General features: G+C 51.6%; 7 protein-coding genes across 7 annotated transcripts; 4 read left to right on the top strand and 3 right to left on the bottom strand.

Annotated features, from left to right (window-relative positions):
* Positions 1-599: 599 nt before the first annotated feature.
* On the bottom strand, positions 600-2,994 carry MRS44_000059 (uncharacterized protein; the record flags this gene model as incomplete). Its single annotated transcript, XM_046271214.1, has 3 exons — positions 600-1,244; positions 1,309-2,826; positions 2,884-2,994. The coding sequence occupies 3 exons, from the start codon at positions 2,992-2,994 to the stop codon at positions 600-602; spliced, it is 2,274 nt and encodes a 757-aa protein (XP_046129823.1).
* A 936-nt stretch (positions 2,995-3,930) lies between these two features.
* Positions 3,931-6,049, top strand: MRS44_000058 (uncharacterized protein; the record flags this gene model as incomplete). The annotated part of the gene is made up of 8 exons (XM_065624111.1): positions 3,931-4,148; positions 4,198-4,309; positions 4,403-4,498; positions 4,544-4,663; positions 4,722-4,844; positions 4,902-5,425; positions 5,479-5,808; positions 5,866-6,049. The coding sequence occupies 8 exons, from the start codon at positions 3,931-3,933 to the stop codon at positions 6,047-6,049; spliced, it is 1,707 nt and encodes a 568-aa protein (XP_065479624.1).
* Positions 6,050-6,808: 759 nt separating this feature from the next.
* MRS44_000057 (uncharacterized protein) lies at positions 6,809-9,089 on the top strand (the record flags this gene model as incomplete). The annotated part of the gene is made up of 6 exons (XM_046276952.2): positions 6,809-6,869; positions 6,925-6,948; positions 7,003-7,029; positions 7,081-8,240; positions 8,312-8,572; positions 8,625-9,089. 6 exons carry the CDS (start codon positions 6,809-6,811, stop codon positions 9,087-9,089), a joined length of 1,998 nt encoding a protein of 665 aa, XP_046129825.1.
* A 610-nt stretch (positions 9,090-9,699) lies between these two features.
* MRS44_000056 (uncharacterized protein) lies at positions 9,700-12,777 on the bottom strand (the record flags this gene model as incomplete). The annotated part of the gene is made up of 7 exons (XM_065624104.1): positions 9,700-10,277; positions 10,333-10,585; positions 10,637-10,851; positions 11,429-11,704; positions 11,767-11,844; positions 11,890-12,322; positions 12,460-12,777. The coding sequence occupies 7 exons, from the start codon at positions 12,775-12,777 to the stop codon at positions 9,700-9,702; spliced, it is 2,151 nt and encodes a 716-aa protein (XP_065479623.1).
* A 444-nt stretch (positions 12,778-13,221) lies between these two features.
* On the top strand, positions 13,222-13,638 carry MRS44_000055 (uncharacterized protein; the record flags this gene model as incomplete). Its single annotated transcript, XM_046281433.1, has 1 exon — positions 13,222-13,638. The coding sequence occupies one exon, from the start codon at positions 13,222-13,224 to the stop codon at positions 13,636-13,638; it is 417 nt and encodes a 138-aa protein (XP_046129828.1).
* Positions 13,639-13,925: 287 nt separating this feature from the next.
* On the bottom strand, positions 13,926-14,745 carry MRS44_000054 (uncharacterized protein; the record flags this gene model as incomplete). Its single annotated transcript, XM_065624093.1, has 3 exons — positions 13,926-14,286; positions 14,342-14,578; positions 14,645-14,745. The coding sequence occupies 3 exons, from the start codon at positions 14,743-14,745 to the stop codon at positions 13,926-13,928; spliced, it is 699 nt and encodes a 232-aa protein (XP_065479622.1).
* A 665-nt stretch (positions 14,746-15,410) lies between these two features.
* On the top strand, positions 15,411-17,409 carry MRS44_000053 (uncharacterized protein; the record flags this gene model as incomplete). Its single annotated transcript, XM_046279593.1, has 8 exons — positions 15,411-15,619; positions 15,673-15,833; positions 15,892-16,113; positions 16,164-16,452; positions 16,504-16,688; positions 16,758-16,816; positions 16,873-17,231; positions 17,283-17,409. 8 exons carry the CDS (start codon positions 15,411-15,413, stop codon positions 17,407-17,409), a joined length of 1,611 nt encoding a protein of 536 aa, XP_046129829.1.
* Between the last annotated feature and the right edge of the window lie 192 nt (positions 17,410-17,601).

The following is a 17,601-nucleotide window of genomic DNA, read 5'->3' as shown; positions in this document are numbered from 1 at the left end:
ATCAAGAACGAATTATGCGCCGGAACTCGAAGTAGCGATGTGTCTGAGCACAAACATGATTTGTGAGAACCCAATTTTGTGTGACCCTACAGACAAGCTGCAGGCGGCTGAAATAACCTGTCATTTTCTGTATAAATGTCACATAACCGGGGCAAGCGCCAGAAACGCCATGTCTTGGCAATCAGGCTCTGGCTCCTCGCTCGTTACTCTGCTTGAGACCTCATGCCCCTTTTCGTGCGGAATTTACCGCAGATCATTCAGGTCTGAGCGAGGCTTGAATCAGGCCGACTTTGTGCGCTGCTTGTTCGCCAGGCGACAGTGATACTCCCTCGGCTGACGGCAACTAATTAGCATCCGAGCAGCATCAAACTTCTCAGGTGATTCACTATGGCTTACTCATATCAGACAGACTCTTTGCTCCCAGGGGTACTGGTAGACCGGGATACTGGACCTTGAGACATATTGGAATCTATCTGTAACGCTCTAGGCGGCGCTGCAAGAGCAGCAACAAGCTAGGTCACGGGGAAACAAGTATGGTGACAAGAAGGGTTTGTTTTTCCCATGTGTTTATCTAGCCCTTGCAAATTCCTTTGGTGGTTTTAGTTGCTCTTCTTCCCACGAGCCAAAAACTCCCGAATCACATTCTCAGTAATCTGCGCAACATCATTCTGATACCCATCCCATGCCAACGAGTTATTCCAGTTGATGCTGCCCACACTAAAGACAGAGCCGCCTCCGTTGGTCTCGTAGTACACCATATCGCTCCTGACAAGAGGGGAGGTGGATCCAAGAGTGCCAATCATGGGGAAGATGAGCTCTTCGTTGAAGAGCATGAAATGGTCGTCGTGACGCTCGCTCCTTGCAAGAAGGATGGCGTTTTCGGGACTTCCGATGGCGACGTCCAGGCGGTCAAGCTCGTCACCACTGGCACCTCCTGCCAGGCCCTTCGTTCCCAGAAGCCTTTTTGACTCTTCATTGAGTCCCTTCCAGAGCCAGGCAAGAGAGGGGTTGTTCAGAGCCTCTTCAGTAGGGATGAAAGGTCGTCCGGGACCCTTTCCGGAAGCACAGCTTCCAATACCCCAGAGTTCATTGGGAGAACGGCCAAGAGATCGCCAGAGACCCCCGAGCTCTCCATTGAGAGCATGATGACGCTCGCCGGCAGGGTTCTGGTGGGTTCGGGCTCCGACATCAGCTCGACGGACTTCCATTCGGTGAGGGCGCTTCGGGTCGGTCACGGATTTCCACTGCAAAGATATCAAGTCAGTTAAAAATTGCACCAGACTGGTCTGTCTCCCTGTGAAGACTTACGTAGAAACCGTTTCCGCCCGCATAGATAAGAGAACCGCCATTCTGGGCGTGGCCCTCGTAAGCGTCAAGAGCTTCAAAGGAAGGGTACTCTGGATGGGAGCCGGAAATGACGACGTCATATTGAGCCAGTGCAGCACGACCTCGGAGATGAAGATCATGATCCGTGAGAATATCATATCCATCTCCGAAGTGCTTCTCCAAGAAGCCGACCATCAAAAGATCAGCAGAGAACTCCCTAGGTCGTTGGAAGCCCCAGTGGATATAGTCAGGGCGCACATTGAGGATGGGTCGCTTCGTCGTACTATACACAACACCGGAACCGTCACTATGTATGTCATAGATGGAGAGACCAAGATCATGGCGTCTGACCATCTTGTGGTAGTTATCTGACGTTACAAGTTGGATACCCTCTGGGAACGAGATGCGGGTGGGCTTGCTCTCATCGTACATGTGTTCATTGGCGTACGCGAGGTAGGTAAAGGTAGAGAAGACGAAGGCAATCTTGGCTTGTGGGCGGACCTCCTTGGGACGGACGAAAAAGACGATGGAATCTTTCAAGTCAGACTCGGTGTCTTCTACTTCAATAGCATAGGCGCCAGAGCGAAGATCAGATGAGACTGTGAACTGGAAATCGGTGTCCCAAGCAGCGTCATCCAGATCGTCGTCATGAAAATGAATAGCACCAAAGCCATACTTTGCCTCCTTCCAACCAATACCGATGAGCTTATGGTCGTAGTCATGACCACGGACAGCGCGTGTGGGAGCGTTGACAAGGATACCGCTGAGTCCAGATCCAGAGACGTCGAAGATCTCATCAGTATCGATGCCCACAGAGAAGTCATACTTGGCGATGTCCCATGACTTCTTTCCCAGGGCACGGAAGGTAGGAGAGTCGATTCTTCCGTTGAAGAAGTGTACTGGGAACTCGGACGGCGATAGGGGGTTGGCAGCCAAGGCGGCGGCAAAGTAAAGGGGGCTTCCAGAGTCTAGCCGAGCAGCATCCGCTAGGGTCGTGTGAATGGTAGTTGGGCCCGGGGCAATCTCATTCCCGGCTTTGAGATGAGATAACTCTAGCTGAAGCTCCTTTCCCCGGATTGTGAGACGGACATGGAACCAACGTTCACGACGGGCAGCAGATACGATTTTCTTCGTCTCAACCGCCTTTCCCGTACCAATCCAGAGGACGAGGTTGTCTTCCTTGTCTAGAAGCACGCAGATGCCTGCCTTTTTCGTGGTGTCAAGGTTGGAGAGCAGGGCTTGAGGATGAGGAGCGTGCAACATCCAGGGCTGAGCATAGAACTCTATCTGAACAGCCTCGGACTTATCCAAGAGCGGCTCTCTTGTCCAGGCTTCGACTAGGCCATAGGATCCCGGGTGCGATGCCTGAAAGCGACCCTTGAGCTCTCCCTTGGGGCCATGCTCCACAACTTCTTTGGCAGGTGTAGGAGCATGTGGTACGTCAAGGCCTTGCAGGAGACGGACCAGCTGATACTTGAGCTTTGGGCTTGTTGAAGATATCTACTCGTATTATTAGGATGTGCCACCTTCAATGGGAACGTGCTGAGGGTAGCTTACCTTGACGTTGGCAACATCGCCAGGAGATACAACCCAAGGGTCGACATACCCGGTAATTTCCTCCTCGTCGTGACGAAGGGCTGGACGAACAGGGTATTGTGCAGCAACCATTTTAGGAGTTTATTTCAGATAGGTAAATATATGGTCAAAGCTTGTTATCGGCAGGGACTGGAGGGGAGAACAAGCGTGTTGTTGTGCTTGAATCGTTCGTTCTGGGGTGCACCATGGCTACGAGAGTCTGTCCTTTGCCTCCTTATACTGGCAGGATAAGGCTACTCAAAACAGGAAACCTGAAGTAAAGCATCAACGCAAGGCCGGCTTATTTCCTCAAGGAGTAATCACGTCGGCTGTCGTTGGATTGAGGGGTCGAGCATGCGATAAGGATTGAGGAGAAGTCAATAGTTTGGCTTGGCGAGATGTCTTGCATATGGAGAGGGGATGTTGGTTTCCGGTCTCTTTGCCTCGAGTAGGAAATAACTCTCCGTCAACTTCCCTTTCCGTAGAGATTACAATTCCTTCTGCCAAGAGTCTGACTACCGTTGGCGTGAGGAGATGGTTGGGCATGATCGCCCAATGGCTTATCCAACGTATCAGATGCCGCCTGTTTACACTCCATAGATCCATGCTAAACCCGTCTCCGCCCCCGCACTCATACCGGACAACAGAGAGAGTCTGGGGAGGCTAGGCTGGTCCACTGTCCAGCATAACCTGGGGTTCCGGTGTTCCGCGAGAGGGTCGTGCCCACTAGCTTCTGTCCACGCCCACTAACCTCGCGCTCAATCACCAGTTTGTTATCTGGAGGTGAGAGACTTGACGTCAAGGAAGGTCTCCCAGGCGCCGTGAACGGCCCCGAAGGTTTGATAATCACACGTTGCCAAGTGACTTCTCCTTGATCCAAGGAAGAGACTAGGAAGGATCCGTCTCTCAACTCCTCGAAAGAGGTATAAAGAAGACCGCATCCGACCGTATGACACTGAGGCCACAACACATACTTGCCCCATACACCATCGTCTCCTCGCTTTCGGCTACCTTATTCCAGTGTTTACAATGTCCCCTCAGAGCCAGTCTCCTGCCAACATGCAGGACGAGATAGAGGCAATCCCCGGGACGGTCCACCTTGTGGACTCACAGGGGAAACTGGATTCTCAGCACGCGCATGGAGCCGAGAAAGACATTGTCCTTGTGCCAGCTCCATCGCCCCACCCTGACGATCCTCTGAACTGGTCTCCACAACGCAAATATCTCTCTGCCTTTTGCATGGCAGCGTACGTTGGGCCCATCCGTTGCTTCGGCAGCAACTAACTCTTTGGTTAGCTATGTGCTTATCATTGGCATCTGCTCCTCCGCCCTGTACTCCACGCTGGGTCCCTTGTCAGAAGCGACCGGGCTCACTTACAATGATCTCAACTCCGGAACCGGTTACATGGTACGGCACCTGATCCAAGTCCAGTTTCTTATCTTTCCACGTTCTTTTGATGAAGTGGAGACTCGTGTAATCTGTTATCTGACCGTCTCATAGTTCTTATTCTTTGGGTGGGGATGCATTATCTGGCAGGCCATCGCCATCCAGTATGGGAAAAAGCCAGTGTACCTTTTGACCACGGCGGGAACATTGGTAATATCACTCCCCTCATTAGGTCTTCTCCTCTAACAGCAGCAGGGTGTAATGATCTGGCAGCCCTATGTCCGCTCCAACGGAGAGTGGATCGCAACCAAGATCTTGCAGGGGATCTTCGGAGCACCGATCGAGTCACTGGCCGAGATCACAGTCTCGGATGTGGTACGAGTAACCTCAGATATCCGGCGCCCTATAAGGCATGCTGATGAAGTCGTGACAGTTCTTTACGCATGAAAGAGGCAAGTTTATTGCACTCTACGCTCTTGCTCTCGGCTATAGCAATGGCATTGCACCACTCATTATGGGATTTATCAACGATGGCCAAGGCTACAAGTGGGTGTTTGTAAGTGATCTCGGAACAAACTGGATGCGAGTTTGGATGTCTAATAAGCCCCTGTAGTATTGGTGCGCCATCTTCTGCGCAATTCTCCTCGTCATCATCTTCTTTTTCATGGAAGAGACGAAATTCGACCGCGCCAAGTACATGGCCAGTCAGCACATCGAAGGCCAGCCCCTACCAAGCGCCAACCAAGTCCAGCCTGAGCTGGATGGTAAGGACACAGATGGCAAGCAGGATGGCGATCAAGAAGCAGCCCGCACCACTACCATGCTCTCGCACGTCGAAGGCCCGCGCCATGGCCTGGATGAGCAGTTCAAGAAGAAGTCCCGACTGGCGAGGCTGAAGCCTATCGAGCGCGAGAACTTGCGTGGCAAGAATCAACTTATCAAGCTGATCATTCGCCCCATCCTGCTCCTGTTGTTCCCCATCATTTCCTACTCGGGTTTCATCTATGGCAGCAACATTATCTGGCTGTCGGTTTTGAATGCAACAGAGTCCATGGTCTTGTCCAACGAGCCGTACAACATGTCAACTTCCACCGTTGGACTGACCTTTATCGCCCCCTTGATTGGCACCACCCTCGCGTAAGTTGATCGGCCCGTCTTTATGATCAGACAGAAATGTAATGTCAGGTTAGATGTGTGTATACCGGCATCTTCGGAGATCGCTTCATCGTCAAGATGGCCCGCCGCAACAATGGGTTCATGGAGGCCGAGCATCGACTTTGGCTCTTCCTCCCTTCACTTGTACTCATCCCGTTCGGCTGCATCTTATTCGGTGTCGGAGCGCACTTTGAAGCGCACTGGTTCGCCATCGTCTTTGCCATGGGAGTCATCTCATTTACCACCACAGCTGGGTCCCAAATCTCGATCGCATACTGCATCGATTGCTACCGCGACCTGGCGAGTGAGGCTTTGGCCACGGCCATCATCATCCGAAACACAATGGCATTCGGTATTGGATACGCGTAAGCGAAAGAATCAATCAAGCCAAAGCGATATGATGTCACTGACCGAAATACCAGCGTTACCCCTTGGGTTGTCAATCTCGGTTACCAAAACGCCTTCATTCTTGGGGCTTTCGCAGGGCTTGCACATAACTTGACAATTTTCCCCGTCATGAAATGGGGGCGCGCCCTGAGAGAGCGAAGTGCCGAAAAGTACTGGAAGACGGTCAAGGAAGGATCCGATCTAGACCTTAACCATTAAAGATACGACTCTGGTCATCAACCTGTTGATGGAAGTTGGGTGATTCAAGGTGTTGTCTAGGTTAGCTGTGGCTGGAGCTGTGGCTTGTGCGGAGGAGGAATGAGGGAAATGTCGCGCAAACTTCCTGACTTGGTAGTATCTTCAGGGGCCAATCAAAGGCGAGAACAAGACGCGCCACGATGACCACATGGCTTGGCTTTGCAATCTTACAGGACAACTCAGTTGCCAGGGCGAGAATAGGGGAGGATTATTATTAGGTCAGATCAGGTCAGATTGAGGAGGCAGCCAGTCACCCAGGGCTTGGGATGATGCCTGTGCTGGCTCCTTGCAGTTGGCTGGTTTCGAGTTGACGATACTGCCACTTTGGGTAACACGAGAAGCAATGTCTCAATATGGAACTACCGTCATCAAGAAATTCACTGATTGGTCGCCACGTCAGCCTCAGTCTCCTAGCACATGCAAAGGTGCGACAAGCCATGCTTCGGCTGCCATCCATGGCCAGGCTGTGACAAGCCATTATCTGCCGAGAGGCGCCTTACCGTAACGAGGTGGTGGCTGTGTCACATCATGATTGGATGAGCAGTGGGCCTAGGATGACATAATCTGACCGCCTCCCCCTTTTCCCTTTTCAGCCACGTCGCAGTCAACACATGCTTTTTGAAAAGACGGTATAACCATCCGAGCTCAAAACTGCACCTCGGAGGTTTCTGTCCCCATTTTTCACCACTCAGCTTCCTGAAGTAACTGCACTGCTACATCATGGGCGAGGCATTGGAAACTCAGACGGCGCTTGTCGGTAGCAGTGAGGCCGAGGAATGGTGTATGTTCCCTAGGACTGCCCTTGACCCCTATTCTTATGCTGATGTTGGATATAGATCTTCCTGATAAGATGCTTGCCAGTTCGTGATAAAAATTCTCTGTTGCCGAGTCAACGCTGACCATTTTGGGTGCAGGACACCCTGGTAGGCCTCACATTGCTGGTGAGTGATGAGCCAGCATTGAATTTTATGAGCGTAGCTGACTTGTCTTAGGCCTTGATGAATATCGTCAGATGCACCAGCTCTCCATCCAGGATCCTGATACCTTTTGGGGACAACAGGCTCGGGAGCTTCTATCCTGGGAGACTGACTTTCACACCGTCCAGCATGGATCCTTGTCCGAGGGCAACGTTGGCTGGTTCCTTGGAGGCAAGCTGAACGCTTCCTTCAACTGCGTGGATCGTCATGCCCTCAAAGACCCCAAGAAGGTTGCCATCATTCATGAAACTGATGATGGACATGGCGGGCACTCGGTGACTTATGGAGAGCTGCTGAAGCAGGTGAGCAAGGTCTCCTGGGTCCTCAAGGACTTGGGCGTGCGAAAGGGCGATACTGTCGCCATCTACATGCCCATGGTCCCCGAAGCGCTTGTTGCCATTCTCGCTTGTGCTCGCATTGGCGCTGTTCACTCCGTCGTCTTCGCTGGCTTTTCTGCCGGATCTCTTCGAGATCGTATCACCGACGCCAAGAGCAAGGTGGTCATCACAGCCGACGAAAGTCAGCGAGGCGGCAAGACTATCGGCATCAAGAAGATTGTGGATGAGGCTCTGAGCCCCCTCGAGGGCGTCCAGACTTTGGTCTTCAAGCGGACTGGTGCCGAGGTTGGCTGGGTTTCCGGCCGAGACCACTGGTGGCATGAAGAGGTCAAGAAGTGGCCCAGTTATATACCTCCCGTTTCCATGGACGCAGAGGATCCCCTTTTCCTCCTGTATACGTCTGGATCCACGGGCAAGCCCAAGGGTATCTTGCATACTACCGGCGGCTATCTCGTAGGAGCTGCGGCCACCGGCAAGTATGTGTTCGACATTCATGGAGATGACCGTTATTTCTGTGCTGGCGATGTCGGATGGATTACTGGCCACACTTATGTTGTTTATGCCCCTCTGCTTCTGGGCGTGTCCACCGTCGTTTTCGAGGGCACACCCACATACCCTTCCATCAACCGCTACTGGGACATTATCGCCAATCACAAGATTACGCACTTCTACGTTGCACCCACTGCTCTACGACTGCTGAAGAGAGCTGGATCGGATCCCGTTGACCACGACACCAGCAGTCTCCGTGTCCTTGGTTCAGTCGGAGAGCCTATCGCTCCTGAGATCTGGAAGTGGTACTTCGACACAATTGGCAAGGGTGAATGCCACGTTGTCGATGTGAGTTACCCTCTCATTTCCATGACTACCTGGTTAGCCACGATGGTGGAAAAGCATGCTGACCATATCAGACATACTGGCAAACTGAGACTGGATCTCATGCTGTCACACCCCTCGCTGGCGTCACGCCTACCAAGCCCGGATCTGCCTGCTTGCCCTTCTTTGGTATTGATACTGTCTTGATCGATCCCGTTTCTGGTGAGGAAATCCACGGAAATGGAGTCGAGGGCGTGCTTGCTTTCAAGTCTTCTTGGCCTAGCATGGCTCGAACAGTGTACGGTGATCACCAAAGATTCCAAGAGACTTATCTGGATGTTTACAAGGGATACTACGTGAGTCAACCGAATCCCAGCTGTTAGTTCGTTTGCTAATGTTGAAACCTAGTTCACTGGTGACGGTGCCAGCCGTGATCAGGACGGCTTTTACTGGATTCGTGGCCGCGTTGATGATGTTATCAACGTCAGTGGCCATCGATTATCCACGGCCGAGATCGAGGCTGCCATGGTTGAGCATCCCACGGTCGCTGAGTCTGCCGTCGTGGGCATCGCTGACGAGCTCACTGGCCAGTCTGTGGTGGCCTTCGTCTGCCTCAAGGAGGCCTTCAGGGCTAATGAGGAAGCCGTCCATCTCGAGCTCAGGCAGCAAGTCCGAAAGAACATTGGCCCTTTTGCCGCACCCAAGAACATCTTTGTGGTGACTGATCTCCCCAAGACTCGATCTGGAAAGATTATGCGTCGTGTTCTGCGCAAGGTGGTCATGGGCGAGCAGGATCAGCTCGGAGATGTGACCACCCTGTCGGACCCCTCCGTCGTTGGAAAGATCATCGACGTTGTGCACAAGGGGGAGTAGAGGCATCGGTAAAATGGGTATTAGACGGCGATTGTTGAACTTGGCAGCGGGCTGGAAGAGTAAAATGGGTTCTCGTCGGTTAAAGGGGCAGAAGATTAGTGCTCTGAGTTTAATACACGTTTTGATGTAAGATCAGGGGCAGGCACATCAAGGTGACAGAATAACCATCAAGAGGTTCTTAATACAGCTTGAGAACGCATGGAAGTTGGGCCCATCCACATCTAGGGCTCTCGGCTATGGTGTTTTCCCGCTTTGGATCTCGTTTGGCATGTGCCAATAACCGTGATTCCGGTTGTTGTTACTGATTGCCTCTTTGGGAGACATCGTAGAACGAAACACAATGCAGCATTAGGTATTTCTTTTTAATACAGCCTTGAAACCCCATAATCTCATTTGTTTTGTTCTCATAACGCGCTTTTTATCAGAGTAAAGGTCACTTGATTAATATTTGTAATGCCAGCTTTGGTATAAGAAACAGTATTGAGAGTGAAGCTCGTCAGGTACCCTAAGCTTGGGATACCGCTCTGATCTTGGAAAGATGTTGAGCACAAGGCATTTTCATACGAGATTGAAACAGTAGTCTAGAAGTGTGGAGGAAGACCGTTGTATTTTAGATACGGCTCTTCTCACCGAGCCATGGGCCTGTGACAAAGTCTAACCCTTCCCGTAGCCAACCCTCCTGTGTAGTGGCAGAGAAATCAAAACCGTGATCACCTGGGCGGATGGCCACGTGAAACTTGGTATCTGGGTGTAACCTTTGTAGTATGTTGACCAACTTCCTTGTGCCATCAACTGGAACTGCGGTGTCGTTCTTGCCATGAAGCAGGAACAACGGTGGGAGAAGTGGCTTCCCTGGCTCTCTTTGAGGCATCAATCCTGCTTCTATGCGTTCAAGTACAAACAAATCGGGCTCCCGGCCCAGAAGGTCAAGGAAGCGTCCATTCTGGACCACGGCTATGGCCGAATCCAGTCTTGTGGGTGGCTCTGCCTCGGTGATGGCGGCATTCCCAGTAGTAGCTGATATGAAGCTATCTGCATCTTCTTGAGGGTAGTTGGACACGCCCACGATTGGTTTTTCATACGGCTTTGTGTAATGAGCTGACTGCATGTCTATCATGGGATAGAGAGTAATCATGGCCTTGGGGCTTGTGAACCCTGACAAAACGGACTGCAAAGCCAGATATCCACCTAATACACTTTTGTTAGCCAACGCAAGATGAAAAGTAAAAGGCGATAATCTTACCTGCACTTTCACCCACAAGCAGAGTTTGGGCCAAATTCATTGCGACACTGGACCGTCCAGCCGAAGCAAGGTGCCTCCCAGGGCCTCCTGACTGTACCCAGGTCCAGAAGTTGGCCATATCCTGTATGATGTCCTTCCCTTTAACTTCTGGAAGAAGTCGATAGTTAGGGCTAAGGATGATGGCATCGCGCTCATCTGCAAAGTCCAGGATCCATTTGGAGAACCAAGCTGGGAAAAGACTTGATCCTGTAATCTGAATGGCTTTGTAAGTCTGAGTGATCAATACCCTGACGATAGCACTTACAAGGAACCCGCCGTGTATTCTCACAATAACAGGTCTGGCTGTCGTGCTTTTCCGTTTGGGAATCAAGATGTCTACCCCAATCTCAACCCCAGCTGACTTAAAGTGAGCCCGAGTGATGTCAAAGCCATTGAAGATGTCGTGAGGCACGCTATGCAGAAGGTCGATCAGGACCTTGAACTGAGCGTCACGCTCCTGCTTGGCAACCTCCATTGCACCTAAACGAGATCACACTGAAGTTCCCTGTGAGGTCTCTTGGCTGTTGGAGAGAGGAGATAAAAGGAGGAGAAAAGTGGAAACCAACCAGGGCCGTCACAATCTTATACTCGATATGGACAATGGGAGTTGCGCTTGTTCCGCACCTCCCGATACCCCGCTTCTTAGCATATTCCCAAAAACGGTTTACGCCACGGGGACCGTCGGAGCAGTATGGAGCTTTCGGACTCGTTAAGTTATGGACACAGCTGCTTCTAAGATGGCACACGTGAGACAAAAGATACGGGGTTACAGCATTTGGAAGCGGATGAATCCCGTGCAAAGCTCGAGCGTTCAGGCTCGGATGAGTATCATAGTTAAAGAGACATTGGTGTCTAATATCTGTATTTGACTATTTTATGCTGATAGAAAGGCCGTATCAACCTCAACAATCCTGACGCCATATAACTCACTATCAAGATCCATCAACCTGCTGCAAGGCCCTGTATATCTCAGTTTCTACACGATCCGAGCACTCCAATACCAAACGATCTATTGTGTGTTAGTATTTGAGCCTCCTTGCGCGATTGGAAAACCTACCGCCATATGGGATGATTTGAGAAGCAATGATGCCACCAATGTTATTCTTTCGGTCAGCGAACCAGAATAGATTGGCCAATCCTTCCCAAGATGCCGTACCAGGGGCTCGTCCTGTTTCAGAAGGAAAGTGACTGATTGAAAATGACATTCCCCATCCTTCGGTGTGATCGTCCGGCATTGGGGTCAAGGGTGTTGGGTTGGCTAATTCGGGCTTTGCTACCGGAACACACACGTTGCTGTAACGTGGTTTATCGGCAATCTGGTCCGTGAACATGTCTGTAGTTGAGGATGTGTTGTTAATGGGCACAGCTTCAAAGGTTAGAAGCAAGTATACGCACCCTGAATAGTCTCGGGCTTGAGAAGACGAATGCCTGTTACCTTGTCGATGCCGTCGTTGAGCAGAAGTGAGAGGAGTCCTGATGTTATTAGTGAGGGCTGCAACAACTAAATGTGAAACTCACTCCCGAACTCAGCCGGCTTTCCAAAGCAACCATGGCCTCCAGCGCACGGGGCCTTGTTTCCCTCTCCGTAGGCCAGCAACGGTCGTCGGTAAAAGTGATCAGTAGTTGCTAGCTTTTCATCTGCGGACCTTCGATGCATGTAGGCCATATTTGCCTTGGCCTCTTCTGAAGGATGAAAGGTCACACTGTTCATACCCATAGGCCGGAAGATGTTGGTTTTGAAGTATTCGTCCAACGACTTTCCAGAGACTCGTTCAATCATGACGCCAACCCAGTCCATCGAGATTCCGTACTGGAACCTCTCGCCAGGTTGGTTGACAAGCGGTCGGTTGGCTATCTCCACTGCTTCTCCTGAGAAATCATCTGCACCAACTGGACGAGTGTATTCTGCCAGCTTGTCGTCCTCAAAGGCGTATCCAAACCCAGCTAGCGTCTGTTAACACGGTCTCATATCGAATGACGACTTCTAGGGTACTTGCCAGTGTGATTAAGGAGCATTCGTAGAGTTATTCTTTTGTTCTTCTCAACAAGCTCGAAGCCGCCATTAGCGGTGCGAGTCAAAACTTTTACATCTCTCAACTCAGGGCAGATCCTCTCAACTTCATCAGCATCGTCAAGGTGCAACAGGCCACGCTCAACAAGCTGCATGCAAGAGACAGAGGTCGCCACCTTGGTAAAAGAAGCCAAGTAAAAGATGGTATCTGCAGACATCAAGTCCTGCGAGGACATGCCTCTCGTGCCAGAGCAATGCTGGAAAATTGGTTGGCCATCGTTTCTGAACGCAAGATAGACTAAGCCAGGAATCTTTCGGTCGGCACCTCCGGATGTGTATTCGTTAATGATGTCACGCAGCTTGTCCTGGAGACCTGCAGATAGGATGGAAGACATGGCGGCAGAGTTGCGACTAGACGATGACAGGGAGGCCGGAAGTCCAGAACACAGGGGTCGTTGAACCGAGCTGTTGGTTATCTCGGAACTCCAATGTTTGTATCCGGGACTGTAAGCTTCTTGATTGCGCGCGAACCCTTCCTGTTGACAGGCTTGTCGCTAACCACGCCCAGTATTTCCAGAGTTGGAGAAATGAGGTTTGACAGAAAATCGCGACGTTGTGACGAAAGCAGTCCAACGATGGTCTGGTGGCTGCGGGGCTAGCCGAGAACGGGACTACTAAGTATTACCACATTAGGCATATCTCATGAACTAAAGCAATGATAAGAAATACATGTACATGTATAGGCATGCCACCTTGAGCTGAACCGAGGAAGAGCAACACTTGGTGTCTACGACCCACGAACAGTTCACAACTTATCAAAAATATCCCACCGTATCAACATGTCTTCTCCCGTTCGCTATCAGTTTCTCCCCGGCCCAGTCGGGGAGATGCTGCGCTCCGCATCGCTTGCCACTACGGCAGCCATCCCGATAACCGGCACCCTCATCATAACAACTGGACATGTTGGGGTGAACCTGAAGACGGGAGAACTCGTAACTAGCTCCGTGGAGGAAGAATTCAACGCAGTCTTTGACTGTATCGATGCCGCACTCCGAAATGCTGGAGTGAGCAAGGGCCTCGGTTCAGCCCACAAGTTGACGGCTTACTTTACTCGTGCTGAAGATGAGGCAACTATGCTGGCACTCTTGCGCAAGCGCTGGCCGGGTCATACCCCGACCCTAACATCGGTGGTGGTTGCGGCTCTCGTCAACCCCGGAATGCACTTGGAGCTTCAGGCGGAGGCAATCGCAGACTAGGAGGCGAATCTCGGACGCATGGATAGAGTGGCGAGGATGTCCGAGGCATCATGGTCGTTCGCCTGGGATAGCTATCACAATAAGGATTGCCAGGGGCCAAGGATGGACAGTCATGGGCCCCTTTCTGCGGTACTGTAGAAGGCAGGTGGTTTAGGTCAACTAGCCGAGTCTGTACATGTCAACCAACAAGAATGAATGAACTACACGATGCAGGTGACTTGATTCCGTTCTTGTCCTGGTCTATGGTAATATTTTTGTGCGTGTCATGCTGAAATCAACAACTACCTCTAAGCTCGGTCCGGCATGTTTCGGTAAGGGTTGTTAGGATCAGCCATCTCCTCCTCGACCGACTGAATAGTCTTGACCACCTTTGCAGGGGCCCCGAGAGCGATGGAGTAAGGGGGCAGACTCTTGGTAACCACAGCGCCAGCGCCGACAGTGCATCCTCGTCCAATGGTGACCCCGGGCAGGATCACGACATTGCCTCCGATCCAACAGTCGTCCTCGATTCTGATAGGGTGTCCGAACTCGACAAACTTTATGCGGGAGAGGACGCTGGTCTCATGACCCGCAGTGTAGATGTGGACATTGGGGCCCATCTGGACACGATCGCCAATGATGACGAGGCTGGTGTCCAGGATGGTTAGGCTGGGCAAGGTTTTTAGTCAAGACGTCGCAGACAGGCGATCTGAGGGTTTCTTACCCGAAGTTGAAGAAGCAGTTCTCACCAATGGAGATGTTGGAGCCGTAGTCAGGCGCAAAGGGTGGCTCAATGAAGGTTCCTGAGCCGACTTTTCCGAGCATGCCAGAAAGCATCTCGAGTCTCTTGGTGGCAATCTCTTCGTAGTTGCCGGTATTGGGATCTAAGTTGTTGAAGTTGTATGCCACGCAGCGAGCCTTGTGGCGACCCTCCAACAGCTTGGGGTGTAGTGGGTTGTAACTGCAGGGGTGTAAAGCCCGAGGTTAGACAGACGTCGAAGGTGCATGGACCATGAACAAGACGTACAGCATGCCTGAAATCATCTTCTCATACTCGTCACACCAAGGAGTACCCTGCAAGCCCTTGGCAAGCTCAATGATCTCGGGATCCAGCTGCTGCTTGGCCATGATGAAAGATAGTGACTGTACGGGGGGAAGGAGATAGGATTGATGGTTGAGTAAGTTGAAGGTTTATCGGGTCAAAGGCGACATGTATCTATCGAAAGATATCAAAGATTGCTTGCCTGCTTATCCGATGCGGAGCTGGTGAAGGTACTTGCTAGGTGGTTGGAGAGTTGAGGTTGGCTTTAAAGCGCGGAGAAGTCGGACGCGGTGAGACGTTATTACCGCATTAGGAATTACGAGATGCGGCTTCCCCTCCCATGGGATCCGCAGTGGAGACCATGACCCGCACAGTGTCGGACCGGTATCTGGACGGTGCAGACGTTATCGCTGCTGAATCTTGAAGCCATGGGTCAAGGATCACGGCAGAGATAACCGGCGCTGCCATGGCCAGCCCTTCCCCGCGTTTCCGAGCCATGTTGGCTGTGGGGGAGGGTCTGGGGTGCGGAGGAAAGGGCCTTTCGGCATTGATAGGAGATTGTAGAGATGGTTCAAGGCCGAGATTGCCTAGTAGCTCGCCAAGTACCAAACTTGAGAAGATAGCCCGGCTCGTTTTTACTTAAAGGTCGACGGCGTGACCCTGTCGCAACCTTGTTCCATCCTCTTTCGATCCCATCATTCCTCCCAAGTCTTTGGCCATCTCCTTGTTTCCTTCAACTTAGCACATCATCATGGCTCAGAACACTTTCGGCGAGGACATGGCCAAGGTCAAGTCCCATGCCACCAATGACTCGGACGTTGGCATTGGTAGGGTCGAAGACATGCGTGGCGAGGTCTTGAAGGGCGATGCCGTCGACGACAACATTCTCCTCGCTCAGGGTCATGTCCCTGTTATGAGGCGTTCCTTCAATCTTCTCGGAACTCTGGGACTGGGCTTCAGGTAACCGCGTCCGTCCTCGCGAACCGATCGCCTCATACTTAACAGTTGTTTAGTATCACCAATTCGTGGGTGTCGTATGCCAGCTGCTTCGGACAGAGCTTGCTCTACGGCGGACCCCAGGCCACAGTCTTTGGCCTGATCGTTGCCTGCGCTGTTCAATGGATCATCATTCTTGGTCTTGCTGAGCAGGCCTCAGCTTTCCCATCATCAGGAGGTCAGTGCTTCTCCCTCATCTTGGAATCTGCCGGCTGACCGATCCCTTTACCACACAGGCCAATACCACTTCACCTACATCCTGGCTCCCGAAAAGCACCGACGATTCGCTGCCTTCGCTGTCGGTACCATCAGCGTCCTTGGCTGGTGGGTCATCACCTGCTCGGGCATTTCGAATAACGTACAATGCATCATCGGCATGATCCTATTTGTCAAGCCAGAGTATCAACCACAGAACTGGCATTCCTATCTTCTATACGTGGGACTCATCCTGATTACGTGTGAGTCGACTCGGGACAAAATCGGTGTTCCCCTGACTGACGACTTGAAGTGATCCCCATCTTTACGATTCCTCAAAAGCACCTCGGAAAATGGACTCAGGCTTGTCTTGCGCTCTCGGTATTCGGCTTCCTCATCGTTACCGTCACCATTTTGGCCATGTGCGATGAATACAACCACCCCAGCTTCATTACCAAGTTCGACGGTACCAGTGGCTGGCCTAAAGGAGTTGCCTGGGTTATGAGCGTCGGAAATGCCATGTATGCGTTTGCCAGCATGGACGCCGTCATCCACGTGGCTGAGGAGATGCACCACCCTGGAAAGGCCATTCCCAGAGCCATGTAAGCAATATTCCAAAAACTGCGATCCTTCCAGATGCTGACAAATTCTAGGAACCTCACTCTAATCATCGGTCTGGTTACCTCTGTGCCGTTCATCCTGGCCATGATGTTTGTCATCAAGGATCTGGATGCGGTTCGATCGGCCCATCTTCCCAGCCTCGAGGCTTTCTACCAGGCCACTGGCAGCAAGTCGGCAGCTCTTGGTCTACAGAGTCTCCTTGTGGTCATTTTCTACTGTAAGCTTCCTTTGGCTCTATGCCTTGGTCTTTGACTTCCGAGGGTCGTGCTTTATTGACACATTCTAGCTTGCATGCCTAGCCAATGGATTACTTGCGGTCGCTTGACTTGGGCCTTCTCGCGAGACGTGAGTATTATCCCTCCCCATCCCTTGATTATGAACTAACGAATGCGGTTTTGTAGCGTGGCCTGCCATTTTCTGAGTACTGGAACCACATCTCGCCTTCTCTTGGGTTTCCCGTACGAACCACGATCCTGTCAGTCGGATTCTGCATCCTTTACGGCCTGCTTTACATGGCTAGCAGCCAGGCTTTCAACTCGATCATCACCACGGCAGTTCTTGGAGTCAACATCTCGTACGCTGTGCCGCAAGCAATCACCCTGTTCCATGGCCGTGAGAACAAGCTTCCTGAGAGACCCTTTAAGCTCAACAAGATCGTGGGTTATCTCTGTAACGCGTGGACACCACTCTGGGTTACCACGATCGGCATTTTCATATGCTTCCCGAACAAGATTCCTGTTGATGCTGGTTCCATGAACTAGTAAGTTGTCACTCCGAGTAATTTCTGATAAAATTACTGACACTTAATTAGTGTCTGTGTTGTACTGGGCTTTATGGGTCTGATTCTGGTTGGGTTGTGGGCGTCTGTTCGGCGCTACTTCGAGGGTCCCAACATCGACTGGGAGATGCTCAGCACCCAGTACGAGCAAGAGTCCTAGGACTACCAATAATGGTGCGCCCCTTTTAGGATGGGTAAGGGAAAATTACCAGGTCGGAAATGTACGATGATGACACACATTCGTGATAGAACGATGAGTACTAGAGCACCCCCTGGTAAGGGTGGCTGGTGGGACATGACGACCTGTCCTCGAGCAACATGTATAAGAAGCCTGAGATTCAAGGCTCAAAAG

This window comes from Fusarium solani (genome assembly GCF_023522795.1).
Source record: "Fusarium solani strain SB1 chromosome Unknown bctg00000000, whole genome shotgun sequence".
Taxonomy (NCBI): Eukaryota; Fungi; Ascomycota; class Sordariomycetes; order Hypocreales; family Nectriaceae; genus Fusarium; species Fusarium solani.
Note: the sequence above shows the minus strand (reverse complement) of the source record. Positions and strands in the feature narration are given on the sequence as shown.